General features: G+C 53.7%; 2 protein-coding genes across 4 annotated transcripts; one reads left to right on the top strand and one right to left on the bottom strand.

The window, feature by feature from the left end:
* Nucleotides 1-385: 385 nt before the first annotated feature.
* On the top strand, nt 386-12,959 carry MAN2C1 (mannosidase alpha class 2C member 1). Of its 2 annotated transcripts, XM_003209351.5 has the most exons (26): nt 386-532; nt 737-862; nt 2,207-2,330; nt 3,010-3,080; nt 3,311-3,488; nt 3,934-4,123; nt 4,605-4,711; nt 4,998-5,108; nt 5,283-5,375; nt 5,727-5,843; nt 6,342-6,437; nt 6,712-6,857; nt 7,327-7,450; nt 7,992-8,113; nt 8,581-8,666; nt 9,150-9,320; nt 9,582-9,664; nt 9,813-9,907; nt 10,031-10,135; nt 10,349-10,505; nt 10,802-10,945; nt 11,027-11,136; nt 11,680-11,759; nt 11,896-12,041; nt 12,287-12,390; nt 12,463-12,959. In XM_003209351.5, exons 1-26 carry the CDS (start codon nt 420-422, stop codon nt 12,578-12,580), a joined length of 3,117 nt encoding a protein of 1,038 aa, XP_003209399.2. In that variant the 5' UTR covers nt 386-419; the 3' UTR covers nt 12,581-12,959. The 2 variants fall into 2 exon arrangements, with proteins under 2 accessions (XP_003209399.2, XP_031411102.1); XM_031555242.2 differs by lacking the exons at nt 386-532; nt 737-862; nt 2,207-2,330; nt 3,010-3,080; nt 3,311-3,488 and adding an exon at nt 3,535-3,684.
* A 167-nt stretch (nt 12,960-13,126) lies between these two features.
* On the bottom strand, nt 13,127-17,481 carry NEIL1 (nei like DNA glycosylase 1). Of its 2 annotated transcripts, none has more exons than XM_085233819.1 (9): nt 16,789-17,481; nt 16,572-16,691; nt 16,363-16,426; nt 15,318-15,417; nt 15,106-15,230; nt 14,582-14,609; nt 14,024-14,100; nt 13,670-13,880; nt 13,127-13,547 (listed from the first exon to the last, which is right to left on the bottom strand). In XM_085233819.1, exons 1-9 carry the CDS (start codon nt 17,478-17,480, stop codon nt 13,528-13,530), a joined length of 1,437 nt encoding a protein of 478 aa, XP_085089945.1. In that variant the 5' UTR covers nt 17,481; the 3' UTR covers nt 13,127-13,527. The 2 variants fall into 2 exon arrangements, with proteins under 2 accessions (XP_085089945.1, XP_085089946.1); XM_085233820.1 differs by having other exon boundaries at nt 14,039-14,100; nt 16,789-17,328.
* Nucleotides 17,482-17,489: the final 8 nt, after the last annotated feature.

Below are 17,489 nucleotides of genomic sequence, written 5' to 3'. Positions count from 1 at the left end.
GACACCGGGGCGGCAAGCAGTGCATCACCAGGGAGAAAGCCCCAATGAGCTGCTAGGAAAGTACCCATGCAGCAACCAAGCAGGGCTCTCCCACCAGGGCTTTGGGGGGCAGTGGCTGCCTGGAGTAGCCAGGCCAGGCCTGAAGGCCTCGCTTCAGGCTCCAACCGGCCTGTAGGCCTCGCTTCAGTGCGGCTTGTAGGCCTCGCTTCAGACTTCAGCCCGGCCCGTAGGCCTCACCCCAGCTTCAGTGCGGCCTGTAAACCTCGCCTCAGGCCCCGGCTCGGCCTGTAGGCCTCACCTCAGGCTTCAGTGCGGCCTGTAGGCCTCGCCCCAGCCCGGCCCTATCCCCTCAGCGCTGTGCTGCGCTCTGCGCATGCGCGACGCATCCAGCCGCCGCAGGGCGGACGGCACGGAGACGCATGCGCGGTAGCGGCGTGGGCGCCGCCATGCTGAAGCACCGGCGTACGGCGCTGGAGCGCGTCGAGAAGTTTGTGTCCGCCACCTACTTCACCGACTGCAACCTGCGGGGCAGGTGGGCCGCGGGAGGGCCCCTTCTCCGCGTGCTGCCAGCTCGGGAGAGGCCTTACCTTGGTGTGTCCCCCTGAGGGAAGCGCCGAGGCGGTTCAGGCCCGGCCTCGGGTGGGCGGCTGTTGTCCCTTCGGTGTCATAAGGAGCTGGGGATGGGGTGGGGGGCCCTTGACTGAGCTGACCGCATCCCGGCCACGTCTGCCCACAGGCTCTATGGGGACAGCTGCACGCCCGCCTCGCTCTCCTGCTTCCAGACCCCACGGCGGATCCCCTACAGCGAGGCCGTCGTGCAGGAGTTCAGGCCGGCCAGAGTGGGGGACACATTTGGGCCTACGTGAGTACGGGCTGTCAGCACCTGAGAGCTGGCGGGCTCTGCCGTGACACCGTGTGCCTCTCCCTGCTTTGTGCTTTGGTGGAAGGGGCCCGCCTGCTGCCATCAGGGCTGAGAGTTGTGGTAAGGGCTGTGCATCCAGGAAAGGGCTTCAGGAGACTGAGTGCAACCCTCTACTAAAGCAGGTTCCCTACAGCAGGTTGGCATCCAGATGGGTCTTGAATATCCCCATAGGATGCTCCACTACCTCTCCGGGCAGCCTGTTCCACTGCTCTGTCACCCTTACCATAAAGTTCTTCCTCTTGTTTATGTGGAACTTCCTGTGTTCCAGTTTTTGCCCATTGACCCCTGTTTGATTGCTGCACGCCATTGAAAAGAGCCTGACTCCATCCACTTGACTCCCACACATTAGATATTTATAAACAGTTATGAGATCATCACTCAGCCTTCTCTTCTCCAGACTGAACAGTCCCAGGTCTCTCAGCCTTTCCTTGGAGAGGCAGTACTGTAAGCCCTGGTCATCTTTATGGCCCACAAAGATCTCCCTGTTTTTTTTTTTTAACTGGGTAGTCCAGACTGGCTCTGTGGCCTCACCAGGGCAGAGCAAAGGGCAGGATCACCTCCCTCAACCTGCTGGGTGCTCTCTTGATGATACAGCCCAGGATATCATCAGCCTTCTTGGCCACATGCTGGCTCATGATCAGCCTGTTATCCACCAGAACCCTTAAGTCCTTTTCCTCAGGGCTCCTTTCTGTCAGATCTGTTCCTAACTTAGATAGGTGCATGCAGCTGTTCCTACTCAGGTGCAGGACCATACACTTGCTCTTGTTGAGGCTCGTCACGTTCCTCTCTGCCCAACTCAGCAATCTGTCCAGGCCTTGCTGAATGGCAGCATGGCCTTCTGGTGTGTCAGTCACTCCTTCCAGATCTGTATCAGCATCGTTTCATATCAAAGCATGTCCTCTTGGGTTTCATTGCCTTATGGATTGCTCAGAGATCTTCACCCCACTCAGCAGGGCTTTTGTCTGGCTGCCGCATCTTTAACCTGCAGCATGCCATGAGCCAGAGGTTTAGTGTGGTTAAAGAGCAGACAGGTCTGCAGCTTGCTGGAAGGGGAGGCCCAATGCGTTTAAATGGAACAGGATTGTCCTGTGCAGATGTTGTGTCCTCCTTGAACTGATGCTGGGTCACTGACAGCCACACAGGGAACTGGTTAAAGCATGTCTGTGCAGACACTGCACTTGTGTGGTGTCCCTGCTGCTTTTTGCCCACAGAGGTTCAGAATGCACGAGGCTTCTCTTTGGGAAGGTCTCAGCAATGGGTGAGGTGCTGTGTGTTTTCTTCCAGGTGGGAGACCTGCTGGTTTAGGGTGGAGCTGAGCATCCCCCCAGCATGGGCAGGACAGGAGGTGCACTTTGTCTGGGAGAGCGATGGTGAAGGCATGGTGTGGCGAGATGCCCAGCCGGTCCAGGTAAGGAGGGGTGGGTCAGGTGTATGACAGGTATTCTGTTGTCTTCAGAGCAGTTATCTTCCTCAGCCCTCTCTAATGGAGCAGTAGAAATCCCCTCCTGTTAGTTTTATGTGCCTCGGAGTAATGTCTGCTTGTGTTGTTGGGGAGGAATAACGCATGGACCAAAGGGAGAGAACCAAGAATAACTAGCGGTCTAGACAATGTGGTCATGAAAGAAAACATAAAGTGTATTTATAGCTGTGGTTCAGCCTTAAGAAATAAACCAAGGCTGCTTGAGAAGCCTTTAAATACGTGAAAAACTTCAGTGCAGAGAGGGGCAGTTATGAAATCACAGAATATCCAAAATTGGAAAGGACCCATGGGGATCATTGAGTCCAACTCCTGGCTGCACACAAAGAGGCTGGCGTGTGGGGCAGGAGAGAGGGTGACACTTGTGGTGGTTTGCTTACTTTGCTTTGTGATAGAGAGAGGGTTTGTGGGCTGTATCCAAAGTTCAGTCCTGACAGTCAGGCCTGCTGGTAGTCCAGTACTCCTTTGGGAAGCACTGTGCTATGACATGTGGGACCACAGCCCTCCATCCAGCAGGGCTTTGTGGTGTCCTGTCTGTCCAGCAGCTCTGTAAAGCCTGCTGTCATGGGCTTGTGTAAATGTGGGTTAAATGTGCTGCCTTCCCCTTCAGGGTTTGACTAAGGAAGGCGAGAAGACCAGCTACATACTGACAAGCAGCCTGAAGGAGACAGAGCCCCACAGGTGAGTGGTCAGCTTGGCCAAACTCTGTGCTGCTGGGGAAGCTTGGTGGTGAAATAACCAAAGCTGGGGTGCGATACTCAAGCCTGCATCAGGGTACTCAGTGTGTCTGTCAGAAGTTCAATTGGACTAGTCCTGCTATGGGGTAGGAGTGGGCTTTGCCAACTGAGTAATCTGACCCCAGGTGGTCACTTGTAATTTGCTTCCTGATGGTTTCCTTCTGGTCTCTGCAGTCTGACTCTGTATGTGGAGCTGGCCTGCAATGGGCTTTTTGGGGCTGGCAGGGGCTCCATGATAGCCCCTCCGGATCCTGACAAAAAGTTCACCTTGAGCAAGGCTGAGTTGGTGGTCTTCAACAGAGATGTCTACGAGCTGCTGGTGGATCTGGAAATACTTCTGGACATGGCCCAGGTCTGCGTGCTCATTCTCTTTCTTTTTCTCAGCATTTCTACTTCCTACAACTTCTACATTTTATCCCCTTCTTCCATGTCCCAAGACCTGTCTCCTCCCAAAAGGAAGCCCCAGAGGAATATGTATTTGCTCCCACTGCTTTGGCATGACTGATATTGTCTGCAGTATGAGAAGTCCAAACGAGGAGGCGACACAGGTGTTTGTTGCATCTACCTCCTGGTCTAAAGCAGAGTCTATTAGGCGAGAGCCCTCTGGTGTTGAGTAACTTGTCTTTAGGGAAACACATGCAAAGATAAGGTTTTATCTGTGAAGCAGGGATGTGGTGTCTGCCTGAAACCACTGGCAGAGTCAGGTCTTGGAAGGAAGTAGCAGGTTCTGCCTGAGACAGATGTATCCGTACTGGCCAGAGTGCCCAGAATCAAGCTGTCCTCTCTCCCACCCTTAGCTCCTCGGGGAGGAAAACCAGAGGAGCTTCCAGGCCCTGTATGCTGCCAACCAGATTGTCAACGTGTGTGATGTGAAGGACCCATCCACCTTCCCTGCTGCCCGTGAGCTGGCTGCCGCGATCTTCAGCCAGAGGAACGGCGAGAGCCAGCACACCATCCACGCCATGGGGCACTGCCACATTGACTCCGGTGAGAGCAGTCCAGCTTTCCCTCTCTACTAGCCAGGATAGCAGTGCTGGCTGCCCTTGGGCTGCAGGCACCAAGCCCTGAGGGAAAGGAAAAGGGATTTCTGTGCTAGCACACGGCTGATCTGATAGGGCAGTGAGGCAGAGGGATGTGTGTCTGGCTAGCTGTGTGGTCTGGAGCACTGATGGGGCTGCTGATGGGAGATGGATTACAGACCACTGTTTTCTGCCTTTTGGACATCACCCTCAATTTCCAGTCCCTGGAGAGGACTTTAGTTTCAACAGAGAGGCAGCAGAGGCCCCAGACCGTGGTACTGTTGGGCACATCAGTCAAAGGATAGCATTTTGCTGTTGCATTTTCCCTGGTTGATCTTTGAAAGACAGTGCAGGCCCCATTCCCAAGGGAGTCTGCCTTACCCAGGCAGCCAGGGATGGTGCTTGTGCCAAGTAATAACCATGGTAGGGCCGTGTGTCTGTCCCTACAGCCTGGCTGTGGCCATATGAGGAGACTATCCGGAAATGTGCTCGCAGCTGGGTCACGGTTATCCGTCTGATGGAGCACAACCCAGAGCTCACCTTTGCCTGCTCCCAGGTGAGCCATCTCTCTCCTGAATTGGAGGGATGGGGTCACTGCAATCCCCAGGGGTCACTGCAGCTCTCGGCAGCCCTGAGGATTGGAAGTGGGATGGTTTGCTCTGAGCAGCACAGGGAATTGATGCCAAGCTCACTGAGAAGCTCTTCTGCTTGTGGCACGCTGCTTCTCCAGTGTGACTCCAAATGAGACGGGGCTGATCAGGGTCCTGTGTGGTGGCAGAGAGCAGGAACATTGGTGTGGAGCAACGTGGTGGGAGCTGGGGCTGACTTCTGTGCTCTGGCAGGCACAGCAATTCGAATGGGTGCGGAGCTGGTACCCTGGACTCTACGCCCAGATTCAGGACTACGTGGCAAAGGGGCAGTTTGTTCCTGTTGGAGGCACCTGGGTGGAAATGGTGAGAAGCACAGTGAGCCTGGCTCACAGCACCTTTTTGTCTCCCCTCTGCAGTGCTGTGCTCAGATCCTGTGTGGGCAGGGTGACAGTGGGAGTGGGCTGGAGGCTTCTCCTATGCCTGGCTTGGCACACGTGTTGCAAGAGAGGATGCTGACTCCCTGTGCTCTGCTCCCAGGATGGAAACCTGCCCAGTGGGGAGTCCATGGTGCGGCAGTTCCTTCAGGGCCAGCGGTTCTTCCAGCAGCAGTTTGGCCAGATCTGCTCAGAGGTACTTGCTCTTTTGCAGCATGCTTTCCTTGCACACGGTCGACTTCCACCCCTTGCTGTCCTTCAAGATTTCTCTTCGATTTGCCTTCCAGATGTAATTTTCAGGTGCCTCACATAGGCCTGATTTTTACAACTAAGACTGTGATTAGTGAATATCCAGTCACCCATATATTCTGCCAGTTAGCACAGGACTAGGCCTTGATTTTATTATCTGCTGGTCTCTGGCAGGTGTCTGGAGTTGCTCCTTATCTAGCACATCTTGTCTCCCCTCTGCATTAAGGCTTTAGAGCCAGGATACCCTGGACAAACTCAGGTCAGTTTGACTGTTGTGTTTCTCTTCCTCTGCTCCCAGTTCTGGCTGCCAGACACGTTTGGGTACTCAGCCCAGCTGCCCCAGCTGATGTGTGGCTGTGGGATCAAACGGTTCCTCACACAGAAGCTCAGCTGGAACCTGGTCAACACCTTCCCAGTGAGTTGTGCTTCCCTTCTTCCCAGGGGTGGACATAGGGTTGCTGGAGTCTGTCTGCAGGGCTGGACCCATTTGTTCTACAGGTCAAGCCAGTCCTTAGCTCAGCTGATAGAGGCTTTTCTTCCAAAAATTCTAAGTAGTGACATGGAGAGAAAGGGAAGGCTTAGTGTGGATCCTCCAGGTTTTTGACGTGCTCGTCCCCTCTGCACTTCTGTGGAGACTTGGGTGCTGGGTTTTGTGCCTGACAAGGCTTGCAAGGGAGCATGGGCTTCTAGTGCATGAGTTCTGTGCTGATGTGGTTGAACTGCACTCTCCACATGCACTTTGGTCTGGGAGATGAGTTTGGGAGCCTTGAAACACCGAGCAAGGGGTGAGTTGATCATTTGCCTGTGCTGGCATGAGTTTTTTGGGAACTCCTGGGAATCACGGTCTGTGTTTCAACATTTGGGCACTTTGTGGCTCTTTGAGACACTATATTTTTCTCTGGCATGTCTGCAGCATCACACCTTTTTTTGGGAAGGCATTGATGGATCCCGAGTCCTGACCCATTTCCCCCCTGGTGACTCCTATGGGATGCAGGGGCGAGTGGAGGAGGTAAGTGAGCTTGTCAAACCTGCATGTGAAGTGCAATGCCAGCCTCATGGGGCCAGATCGGAGGTTTGTAAGAGGGGGCACTGTCGGAGGAGGGAGTGGGATTACCAAATGAAGGCCTTTAGTTAACCTGGTAGTTGCCTGCCTCTGTGATGTGTCCATGCCTGATTCTTGTGGTTTGGGCTGGGGAAGAGGGGCAAGGCTGACTTTCTTGTGTGGAGCAAGGAGAGCTGGGGCTGGGTACCAACAGATTGCAGCTGTCCAAAATTCCTTCTAGATGCTGAAAACAGTGAAGAACAATAGAGACAAAGGACGTGTGAACCACAGCGCTGTCCTTTTTGGCTTTGGAGATGGAGGAGGTGGCCCCACGCAAAACATGCTGGACAGGATGAAGAGGATGAGTGATACAGATGGGCTGCCAAGGTGAAAGATCCTTTCCTGCCTCCTTGCACAGGCACAGAGCACTTGTCACAGCCTCTATGGGCTCCCATTGCTTCTACTGAAGCAGCTGTGTACACAACATATAGCTTAGACAAAGGGCTGTTGGGCTTGACGTGGGGAAAAATGATTAGGCAGCAATTCAAAGTATCAAATAACTGCTGCTCCTCAGCTAGCTTGCACCATGCCACTCTGCCTCCTGCCTGCAGTTTGTAGTATGGGAGGATTTCAGAGCTGGCTGTTTCCATTCTCCAATTAGTGGTCTCCTTTCTCCAAGTGTAAGTGGTCTGCACCTCTGGCCAGCCAGGAGTCACCCTGCACATCCCTTTTAATTCTGTGTTGGGGTTTTTGAAGCCTCGTTTCTGGAATTGATGCCTTTCTGGTGGGAATACCCCATTAGCTGTGTCATGCACTTCTCTCCTGGCTCATTGCTGTTTGTACCTCTGTCCCACAGGATTCAGATCTCCACTCCTGACCGTTTTTTTTCTGTCCTGGAGAAGGAGTCATCACAGCTGTGCATCTGGGTGGGAGAACTCTTCCTCGAACTGCACAATGGCACATACACCACCCAAGCCCAGGTGACTGCATGTGTGGGTTGAGGCAGTGGGATCCCTCACCCTCAGGGAAAGTGGCTGTTTTCAGCTCTCTTTGCTACTGCTCAGGTGGCTCCAGGGCTTGGGTAGCGCCCTTTGTGCCTCAGCTCTGGGAGCCACCTTGCAGCCAGCACTCCGAAAGGCACATCTGCTGTTAGTCTTTAGTCAGACTTGCTTCCAGGGTGAGAAGGGAACCAAGACACAGCAGACCCCCTCTGGTCAATAACTGCCATGTCCTGCACTTTAGCGGAGCCCTGGTCATTGCAGAGGAGAGATGAAGAATTAGAAGAGGAGAAAAGTGAGTGGAGTCTGGCCTGGGGGTTAAGCAGTGGCCTGTGCTGGGGGTTATAAAGCTGAAAGCCAGGTTGATCTGTGGCCAAAAAAGAAAGCTAGTAATGGCAGCTCACGACACCTACAAGTAACCAGCCTTCCTGCATTGGATCTGTGCTTTTGCTGCTGGTGTAAGAGATTCGTTCCTGGCTACGGCTTTTCTAAGAATCTTCCTTCTCTTCCTGATTGGCACTAGATAAAGAGGGGAAATCGGGAGTGTGAGCGAATACTCCATGATGTGGAAGTGCTTAGCACCTTGGCTGTGGCACAGAGTGGCACGTTTCAGTATCCTGCTAGCCAGCTGCAGCAGCTCTGGAGGTAGGGAAGTACATGATGACTGCTGTGCAAACACTAATTCTTCCATAAGATGTTGAGAACTTAATGGGAAAGAGTTTCAGTGCCTTGCTTCTATCGTTGAAATCTTCAAACCTTCACTCCAAACCCTTTGGAAGCTCCAAATCTTTACTGCTGCTGGAAGTTTCATCTCCAGCCTACACTTATCTTTGGCCAGTTTTGACTGGTCTGAATTCGTACAGTAATATATCTGGTAGTCCCAAGAGATTAAAAGGGTCAGCTCTTAATCTCCATGGTTGTGGTTTACAAAGATGACAGTTGGCATGTCCTAACATAAGGGGATTTAAAGTGTGCTATGCAAAAAAATCTCCCCATTGTTTCCTAATGGAGAACAGTTACTAAGTCTGTCTGTCTTGCAAACAGGGCTTGGTAAGCTAGAACAAGTCTAATGCTCTCCCCTGCTTCCTGGTGTGGTTTCTTTTCTGTTCTAGGTTATTGCTGCTCAACCAGTTTCATGACGTATTACCAGGCAGCTGTATCCAGCTCGTGGTCAGGGATGCCCTGAAATACTATGCAGGTGAGCAGGGAGTTGGGCTAGGAGGGCACTTACTTACCTATTGGAGCACCTTGAGACCTGCCTGTTGCAGAGGTTTCAATTTCAGACTGCCTGGCAATGTGGGTCAAGGCCTGTGCAGCACAGTGTGTCAGGCATGTGTCAGTAATTGGGCAAATTCAACCAGGAAATGAGCAAAACGTGCTGACTGACTGACTTCTCTGCAGTAGCAGAGGTGGGAGCTGAGGATTGCTCCTGTCTGGCCACAGGCAATTGCAATTGCTTATTCTATTATAGCTCAGCAATTTTCCAATTGAAATGACATGGCTTACTGTAATCTTGTAATAAAGTTAATAAGAACAATCATAAACTTTACTTAATAGATAATGGTAATTAATACTAAAAATAATTAGTAATTGTAGCTTGGAAGTAGCTTCTTTCACCAAAGAAGTTCTCAGGTGTGAGAAAGTGCCTGTCTGGGTCCAATTTGGGCTGCTTTTTGCTCAGAGATCCGCAGGGCTGGCACTCGCCTGCAGGAGGAGGCCGTGCAGTCCTTATGTGGAGAACTGCTGCAGCTCAAGTCTGGGGGTGCTGAGAGCACTCTTGTGCTGAACACTTTGCCCTGGGAGCGGACAGAGGTGATCTCCAGGACTGAGCCAGCTGGAACAGAGGCTTTAGGTATGTGTAACTCAGAAGTAGCGCGTGCATCATGTTTTCTTACAGTGGCGGAGACAGCCAGCAAAGAATTACTCTGCCTCTCCCTGTCCTGGAGAGGGTTTACTGATTTGTCAAAATGCTTCTTGGGGCTGATCCCACTTCAGTTTGTCCCCAAATGATGAATAAAGAGGAGGGTGTGAATATGAGAGCACCAGGGCAGCACAGTGTAACTTAAGGATGGGTCTGGGGAAGATGCTGAAACAAAACCTCTTTCCTTTCCAGCTCTGGTGACAGCTCCCAGCATGGGCTATGCTGTAGTGAGGGAATCACTGCTGCCCCCTCAGCCTGTGGCAGTGATCAAGCAGGTAAGCATAACTGCATTTGTCCTCAGATTGAGGTACCTGCTTCAAAAGCTGACTGGGGAGAAACGTAGGGGATCCAGTTCTACAGCTGTGAACCCCCTCAACTCCCGAAGGCACGAGTCTGTGAAGTCTGTTTGTTCTTTTCTCCCAGGAGGATGGCTCCATCACCATGAAGAATGGGCTGATTGCAGTCTGCCTGGATGCCATGGGGCGCCTGACCTCTCTTCGCCTGGTGCACTCTGAGAGGTGAGTCTCTCACCTGCTTCCTGCATCAGGGCACCTAAAACCTCTTTCAGACCTTCTCCTCACTGTGAGCCCTTCACCACTGCCTCTTCTTAAGCTGCTTTTCTCTGTTCTGCCTTGTTCCAGAGAATCAGTTGCCGATGGCTGCCGTGCCAACCAGTTTGCACTCTTTGATGATGTTCCCCTGTACTGGGATGCCTGGGACGTGATGGATTATCACTTGGAGACCAGGTAGAGGAGCACTGCCTGCAACACTTAAGTTTTGACTTTGCTTGGAAGTTCTCACCTCCCTGTCAGTTTTAACTGTAACCAAATCTCAACACCTCTCCCGTCCTGGGGCATTCACTCTGTAGAAGTGAGCATCTGCTGTGTGAGGCTGGCTTGGGACTTGGGAACCTGGATCTGGTGGTCTGGGACTAGCTCTGCCTTTACCCCTGTCTCTAGGAAGCCAGTGACAACGCTGCTGAAGCCTCTGGAAATCACCCTGGCCGGGGGCCTGCGGGGAAGTGCCAGCTTTTCTCTGCAGGTCGGGGAAAGCAGCACCCTAACCCAGGAGATCATCCTGGATGCCATGTGCCCATACGTCTGCTTCAAGACCCAGGTGAGGCTAGTAGCTGCTGAGCTGAACCTTAGCTCTGAGTTTTATTCCCCATCTTGTCTCCTGCTCTGGGGGCCCCCACTGCCTGTTCTCTGCAAAAGGCGAAGGTAGTCCCAGATTGAGGTCTCCTGAGGGACAAGGTGGAAGAAATCAGTCAGTTCTGCTGCTTGCAGTCTTTAGTGGCTGTTGTATTGTACCTGGTCCAGCCTGACTGGTAGCTGGCCGCTGCACGTCAGGGGAGGATGAGTGCAATTTCTGCCTGTCAGCCCATGATGATGCCTTTCTGCTATTGCATTTAGGTTGACTGGAAGGAATCTCACAAGTTCCTGAAGGTGGAATTCCCCGTGCAGGTCCGTAGCACAAATGCTACCTATGAAATCCAATTTGGGCACCTGCAGCGGCCAACACACTGGAACACATCCTGGGACTGGGCCCGATTTGAGGTGAGAGGAGGTCTGGTCCCATGATGGACTGCTTTCCTGCAGGCTTTGTGTGTTGAATATGTCCCTTGGTATCTCCTACAGGTGTGGGCTCACAAGTGGATGGATCTCTCTGAGCACGCCTTCGGGGTGGCAGTGCTGAATGACTGTAAATACGGGGCATCAGCACACAGGAACGTCCTCAGCCTCTCATTGTGAGTGGGGTTGTGGTGAGGGTGGAGCTGCAGCACTCGTGCTTTCTGAGGTGTCTGTTTCAAGTCAGGGCAGCGTCTGGTCCTGAATGATCATAGTTAATAAGGAAATAGTCTGTTATTAGCCTGAGTGGGTGACTGTCTTCTAAAACTTGTTAGCTGATGTAATTAAAATTGACTAGGATAATGTAATTCCGATGGCATACACTCATAGCTATTGAGCACAGAGCCACATTTGCACCAAGTAATTTTTCTGTTGCTGGCCAAAACACACACCAGGAAGGGAGATTTAAGGAAGGGAATGGAATGTCATTGTTACATATGTATGCCAAGCTAAGAGAAAATGGATATTTTCAATCTTAGCAGCTAAAAGTTTCACAGGAAACCACCATTCAGAGATTGATTTTAGCTTCTGGGACATCATGTCTAGAGTCCCAGAATCCACCTCAGGACCCAGACCCAAAGTAGCTGAGGGAGGCAGTTGTCCTGCCAGTGCTCTGGTTGGGTGACAGAAGGTCCTGTGGAGAGTCCCATTTCTTTCCTTAGGCTGAGAGCACCTAAGTCCCCTGATGCCACTGCAGATATTGCCCACCACCAGTTCACCTACGCTGTGATGCCTCACCAGGGTGAGTAATGAGCAGAGTTGGACACTGTGAAGACACCCAGAGTAGAGGATGCTCCAGCGAGCCTCGGGTGGGCACAGGGTGCCTCCATCTCTGACTGTCAGTGCATAGAGACTGATTGGAGGTTCTCGTTTTGCAGGCTCCTTCCAGGATGCTGGTGTGATCCAGTGTGCCTACAACTTGAATTTCCCCCTCCACGCAGTCCCAGCCAGCTCTGCACCATTTCCAACCTGGAGTGCCTTTTCTGTGAGCTCACCTGCAGTTGTTTTGGAAACTGTCAAGCAGGCAAGTCCCCCAGGAAGAAGCAGGGAGGTGGAGGGGGCAGTTTTGAAGCTGCTTGTTCAGTGTGGTGTGCTTTCTCCCCGGCACTGGATGGCAGGCAGGATTGGCTGAGTGGCTACAGTGTTCTGTTCTGCATGTCAGAGCAGCTCAGTTGAGATCATTTTGGTCTGGCTGAGGTATAAAGATGTAGGTTAGGATGTTCCCATCTCCTTTGCGTGAACTCAGGTTTCTATGCTGCGTCTGCACAGGCTGAGGACAGACCTGAAGCTGTGGTGGTCCGGCTGTATGAGGCACATGGCAGCACAGTTGTCACTTGGCTCCAGACCTCCCTCCCCATTAAAGAGGCAATGCTGTAAGTGCACAGGGTGGCTGGGCAGGAGCTCAAGTCAGTCACTTCAGCTTCACCAGCTGTTTTCTCCCCCAGATGTGACCTTCTGGAGCGGCCAACAGCCAAGGGCCACCTGCCACTGGAACAGCAGGGTCTGAGGCTTTCCTTCACACCATTCCAAGTGCTCTCCATCCTCCTGGTTTTGAGGCAGTGATGCTGGTGCTACAATTACCTGGACCAACACTGGGAGCTCAAATCACAGCCCAAGTCTCCCCCACGGCACATCCAGGTAACCTGGTGGAAGTGCAGTGTCATCTCTTGGAACTGAGCCTGGCCACCAGTGCCCTCTTGCTGGGCCAGAGAGGAAGAAGGACCAAGCATTTTTGCTGACCAGAGTCCAGTGAGAATATTTCCCAAGAAGTGTGCAGTATTGAGCAACTCCAGGGAAGAGCAAAGTCTACCCTGGACCCCCAACCAGCCATCAGAGAGCAGTGCAGTCAGCCCCCTCTCTTCCCTTCCTTCTCCTGTCTCTTGCACTGCCCTGGCAGAGGGGGCACAAATAAGACAAAATTACATGAGAACACTCTGTTGTAGCTGCTGCTGCTCTCAGTGTCCTTCCTCCTCAGCAGGATATTTCTTACCCCTGAAACTAAGGAGGCAGTGCTTACCTTTACTTTGGAGGTGGGGTTTCTCCAGCCCATCTGGGAAAGAGGCTGGGCATGGTGGGGTTAGCCTTAGCACAAGAAAGCAGGCACACCAATTTTTACACAAAATACTTTTATTAATCATCTAAAACCAGCTTTCTTAGTGATCCAGGCAGCAATTAAAAAAAGGAAGAAGGAATATGATTTAAGGTATAGATGGGAAAGGGTCAGAATCTGACACGATGCACAGTCAGTGGTCCCTCTGAGGAACTGATTCTAAAACCACTCAGAAGGGACAAGCAAGGTTGTAAAAAAATATTTAAGAACAGAAAGGGGGAGGAGCACCAGCCTGCCCCCATCCCTGAGGCTGCAAGAGCAGTAGTGCTGCACAGAGCAAGTGCTACAAGCAGGCATGCCTGAAAGCAACACCAGGCAGCCCAGGCCAGCGTGTCTCCACAGCAGAGGCAATGTCACACGTTTCCAAAGGCTGAGGTGTGCAGAAGGCAGTGTGCAGTGTTCACACTACAGGGGCTGCACCTGGAAGGTGGGGAGGAAAACAAGAAGGCAGAAAGTGAGGTGGTGCCTGGCTCTGCCCTGCAGAACTCTTCTGCCCTTTGTCACCCCCTCGGTTCAAAAGTCACAGGGACCACCAGCCTCACCTCTGCCCCTGCGTGCTGAAGTCCGGTTTCTTTTTGCTCTGACTGGAACATCTGGCTCAGATGAGGTTGGAGTGGCAGCCACTTTCTTTCTCCCACGGGCACGTCCCTTCCTTGACCCATCAGGCACTGCCTTCTCTTCCTCCTCCTTCACGGCTGGCTTCGGGGGCTTCTCTGCACCCCCAGAACGCCGTTTTGAGGCACGTGTTGTGACCTGGATGGACAGAGCCAGAGCTTAGCATCAGAAGCATGCACATGAGAGGGGAACATGAAGATGCATGCGTCACTTGGTGACTGTGAGAGCAGCCTGAGAGGGCAAAGGAATCAGCCTCTAGCCCCAGCAGCAGTCTCACCAACCATAAAACTTCGTACTGTGGGGGTTGGAGCTTCAGGGTCTGCCTTCAGGTGAGCGTGCTTCTTGCGGGACTTCTGACCTGTGAGAGGACATGCTCAGGTTAGGGAGGTAGGGGGAACAAGGGACACCACCCTGAGCAGTGAATGGGAACTCAGGTTAGGAAGGATTCAAGGTGGTTCCCCTCCCCTCCCAACAGATTTGTTCCTTTCTCAAAACACAGTGAGCCACCAGGCTTCTGTTCACACCCAGCCCCAGAGCGTGCCCTCCTGCTCCGAGCCTGGCAGGCAAGGAAGGGGATGTAGCTGCCCTGGAAAATCACCCTGCAGGTGCAGGAGCTGTGCACAGGCAGGCTGATGTGCTGCTAGGAAGCCACGGGCACAGCAAGCTCCATCCCCTAGTGCCATCCAGCTGCCAAAGGACTGTCAGCAAACCAGGGACTTGCAGCGCTCGCCTTCAAAGTAGGACTGTGCTCCTCTGGCTGTGAGCAGATTGGTTCCTCCCTGTGCTCCAGCCCTCCCGGAGCAAGAGTGGGTCGTGCGGGGAGGAGGGAGGACACTCACCTTTGGGAGCCATGGGGCCAGGCTCTCCCTGCAAGGAAGGTGACAGAGCAGTGACTGGGATAACATCATTCTACAGGGATTGCCAGCAAGCATCCCATAAAAGCACCATATAGCAGCTTCCAGCGGGAGCAGTGAGACCCTTCTGCACCCCACAGCCAAGACAGGAATAGGCAAACAGACATGTCCCTACAAACCCAGAGGAACCTGGTGCATTGTCTGTCTCTGAGACTCTCTGCTCCTTCTACAAGGCCCCACTACAAGGCACCTCGCCCAGGAAGGAGGAAGAGTGCTGCCAAACCATTTGGTAACACCCAAGCCCTCTGCTCAGGCTGTCCTCTGTCCCTCAGCAGCTGTGTCCCTGTCACTACCACCTACACGTCTGATGGTCACAGCAGGCTCTGGGAAAGGGAGATGCCCAGTGATACAGTTTGGTGATCTCGGGGAAGCAACGCACAAATGAAAGGTTATCCCCTTGGAGAAGCAATAGGGGTACCCAGCCCCAAGCAGAGACTCCAGACTCCTACCTGGAACCATATGGTCCTCTTGTTGCGGTCCCGCAGGGAGCTCATGCCAGGCACTAAGTAACACTGCAGCCAGTTCTTGAAGGCAGCATAGTTATCCGAGTCAGAAGGGTCAAAGAGATTTTTATCTAGGAAGGAAGAGAAGGAAAGGAAATGGAGAGAAAACTCTCTCCAGCCAGAGCCTTGTTCCTCAGCTCCCTGCCCTGTAGCCTCACCCACTGCCACAACCTCCATGGGCACCTTATGGCACAGCTCCAGGAGATCCGGGTTATCTCGCTTCAGCTTCAGCTTCTTACTCAATGTCAGGGAAGAATTCTGTAGGATTGGAGAAGAGAAGTCACCTGCCAGCTACCCCACTTGGATCTTTTCATCCCCATACCAGCCAAATCCTGTATTCCCCCTCAGCCTCTTGCCAGGGCACATGCCAATCCACAGGCCACACTGTAGGCTGTGAATTGTGTACGTACGACTAGCACAGCTACAGGGACTTGAAAACGGGGCAGCACACAGCAGCACGAGCAGTTTGCTAAAAAGAAGCCTCAGGTTGTGTTTTGTTGTTTTTTAAACTTCCTGAAAACAACCACCCACTTTCCCCTGGGGCTACAAGATTAGAGTACACGGACAGCAAGCCGGCCACAAGTTCAGCTGCAGCCTTCCCCAGAGGTTTCAAGCTTGCATTATATTTTCTTTCCTTGCCACTTCCTCTTTACCCTCTTGACCTGAAGGCACGTGCCTGAGGAGCTGTCACAGCTTGTTGGCATGGCCACGTGCAACTGCATGCCACATGTGTGCTGTTATGGAACAGCTGTGCTCATTTGCTGCTCCACTGGAGGAGCAGGCATGCTCTGACACGGGTGTTTATGGCAAGGACAACAACAAGCTTGATGAGAGAGACCCTGGTCAGCAAGTTACAAAGGGAAAATGCCTGCTGTTATGCTGGGAAACCTGAGTGTGGCTGCTGGATGATGGCAGCAGGAAGGGTTCAATCAATTACACTTCAAAACCTGTCCAGAACAGTAAACACCTCCTGACAGCAGCAGGGACAGAGGCAAGGAGCTGTGTGAATCCTGAAAGGACCTTGTGTCAGTTTGCAGCCCCATCACAGCGAGGTACTAAATGTGAACTGAAACTGGCTCAAACCCTGGGCCACCACTGCTGAGCTCAAATCCAAATCCATAATGGCACTGAAGGGCAGGGGCCCTCAGGCCCAAGCACAGCAGCCTGGAAAGCACCGTGCATCCTCCACCTTTTCCTCCTCACCTGCTCCCGATGCTTCAGGGCTTCCAGCACAGTCCGAGCCTTCTCAAAAGGAGGGATTTTCGCCCTGTGAGAGTCCATGTGTTACACCCAAGCCTGACACAGCCTGAGGTGCTCACATATTGCATTGGAAGAGGCTGGACTCAGTGAGATGGTGTGGCTGCAGGGACAGCAGCAAGCAGCGCTGTGCTCTCAGGGACGTGGCAGCTCACCTGTACAGGATCTCAGCACGGAGATAATTGCCGATCCCATTGAAATACTTCTGATTTAACAGCGCCTCGCAGATGGGCTTGTCGAAAGCCTTATCCTCCAGGTTGCTCAGCACGTTCTCCCTGTAGCACAGCACGAGGCACGCATGGGGCCGCGTCCCCCCGCGCCGCCCAGCCTCCTTCCCGTCCCCATCACCGCGACAGGATGCCGGGCACCCACCTGAAGGCCGCGTACTCCAGCAGGACGCAGGGCCCGCGGTCGGGCTGCCACGCCTCTCCCAGCCGCCAGGTGCCGAAGCGCCGGGGATCCACGAAGCAGAGGGAGCGAGGGGGGCTCTCACGGGTGAAGAAACGCAAATGCGCGTGGCGGGGCGGGTCGGAGGCCTCGCACAGCCGGAACGAACCCGACATGCCGAAGCGGAACACCAAGGCCTGCGAAGGGCCGGGGGCCAGCGGCTCCAGCGTCAGCCGCAGCTCCTTGCCGCGGGAGGCGGCCGTCACCCTGTAGGCCTCGCTGCTGAACGGCACCTCCGGGCCACGGCCTACGGCCGAGCGCTGCACGCCGCCCTCGAACACCAACCCGCCGCACGCCTCGTTGATGTAGCGGCCGGCCAGGTGCAGCTCTGGGCACTCCGGCATGGCGACGGAACCTCGGCACCGCCGGCACACCGGGACCGCTCCGCGCCGCGGCCGACCCCGTTGCCTGGCGACACGCCCCGCTCGCCCCCCATTGGTTTGTTCTAACGCGTGGGACACACCCCCTCGCCTCCCATTGGCCTCCACGTCATTTGGGACCGCCCCACCAACCACCCATTGGCCGTCCCATCGCCTGGCGATACGCCCCGCCCCTATTCCCATTCGCCCCGCCTCCGCCCCGGGGCATGCCGGGAAGGGCCGCATTCGCGTCGCCATGGCAACAGC

The sequence above is a fragment of the Meleagris gallopavo genome, chromosome 12, assembly GCF_905368555.1.
Source record: "Meleagris gallopavo chromosome 12, MGAL_WU_HG_1.1, whole genome shotgun sequence".
NCBI lineage: Eukaryota > Metazoa > Chordata > Aves > Galliformes > Phasianidae > Meleagris > Meleagris gallopavo.
Note: the sequence above shows the minus strand (reverse complement) of the source record. Positions and strands in the feature narration are given on the sequence as shown.

Coding starts and splice junctions, on each gene's coding strand:
- NEIL1 (XM_085233819.1), bottom strand. CDS start 17,480: ATGGCGACGCGAATGCGGCCCTTCCCGGCATGCCCCGGGGCGGAGGCG. Junction 16,692..16,788: donor CTGGAGTACGCGGCCTTCAG/GTGGGTGCCCGG, acceptor GCTGTGCTACAG/GGAGAACGTGCTGAGCAACC. Junction 13,881..14,023: donor CCACAGTACGAAGTTTTATG/GTTGGTGAGACT, acceptor CTGTCCATCCAG/GTCACAACACGTGCCTCAAA.
- MAN2C1 (XM_003209351.5), top strand. CDS start 420: ATGCGCGGTAGCGGCGTGGGCGCCGCCATGCTGAAGCACCGGCGTACG. Junction 10,506..10,801: donor ACGTCTGCTTCAAGACCCAG/GTGAGGCTAGTA, acceptor TATTGCATTTAG/GTTGACTGGAAGGAATCTCA. Junction 11,760..11,895: donor CGCTGTGATGCCTCACCAGG/GTGAGTAATGAG, acceptor CTCGTTTTGCAG/GCTCCTTCCAGGATGCTGGT.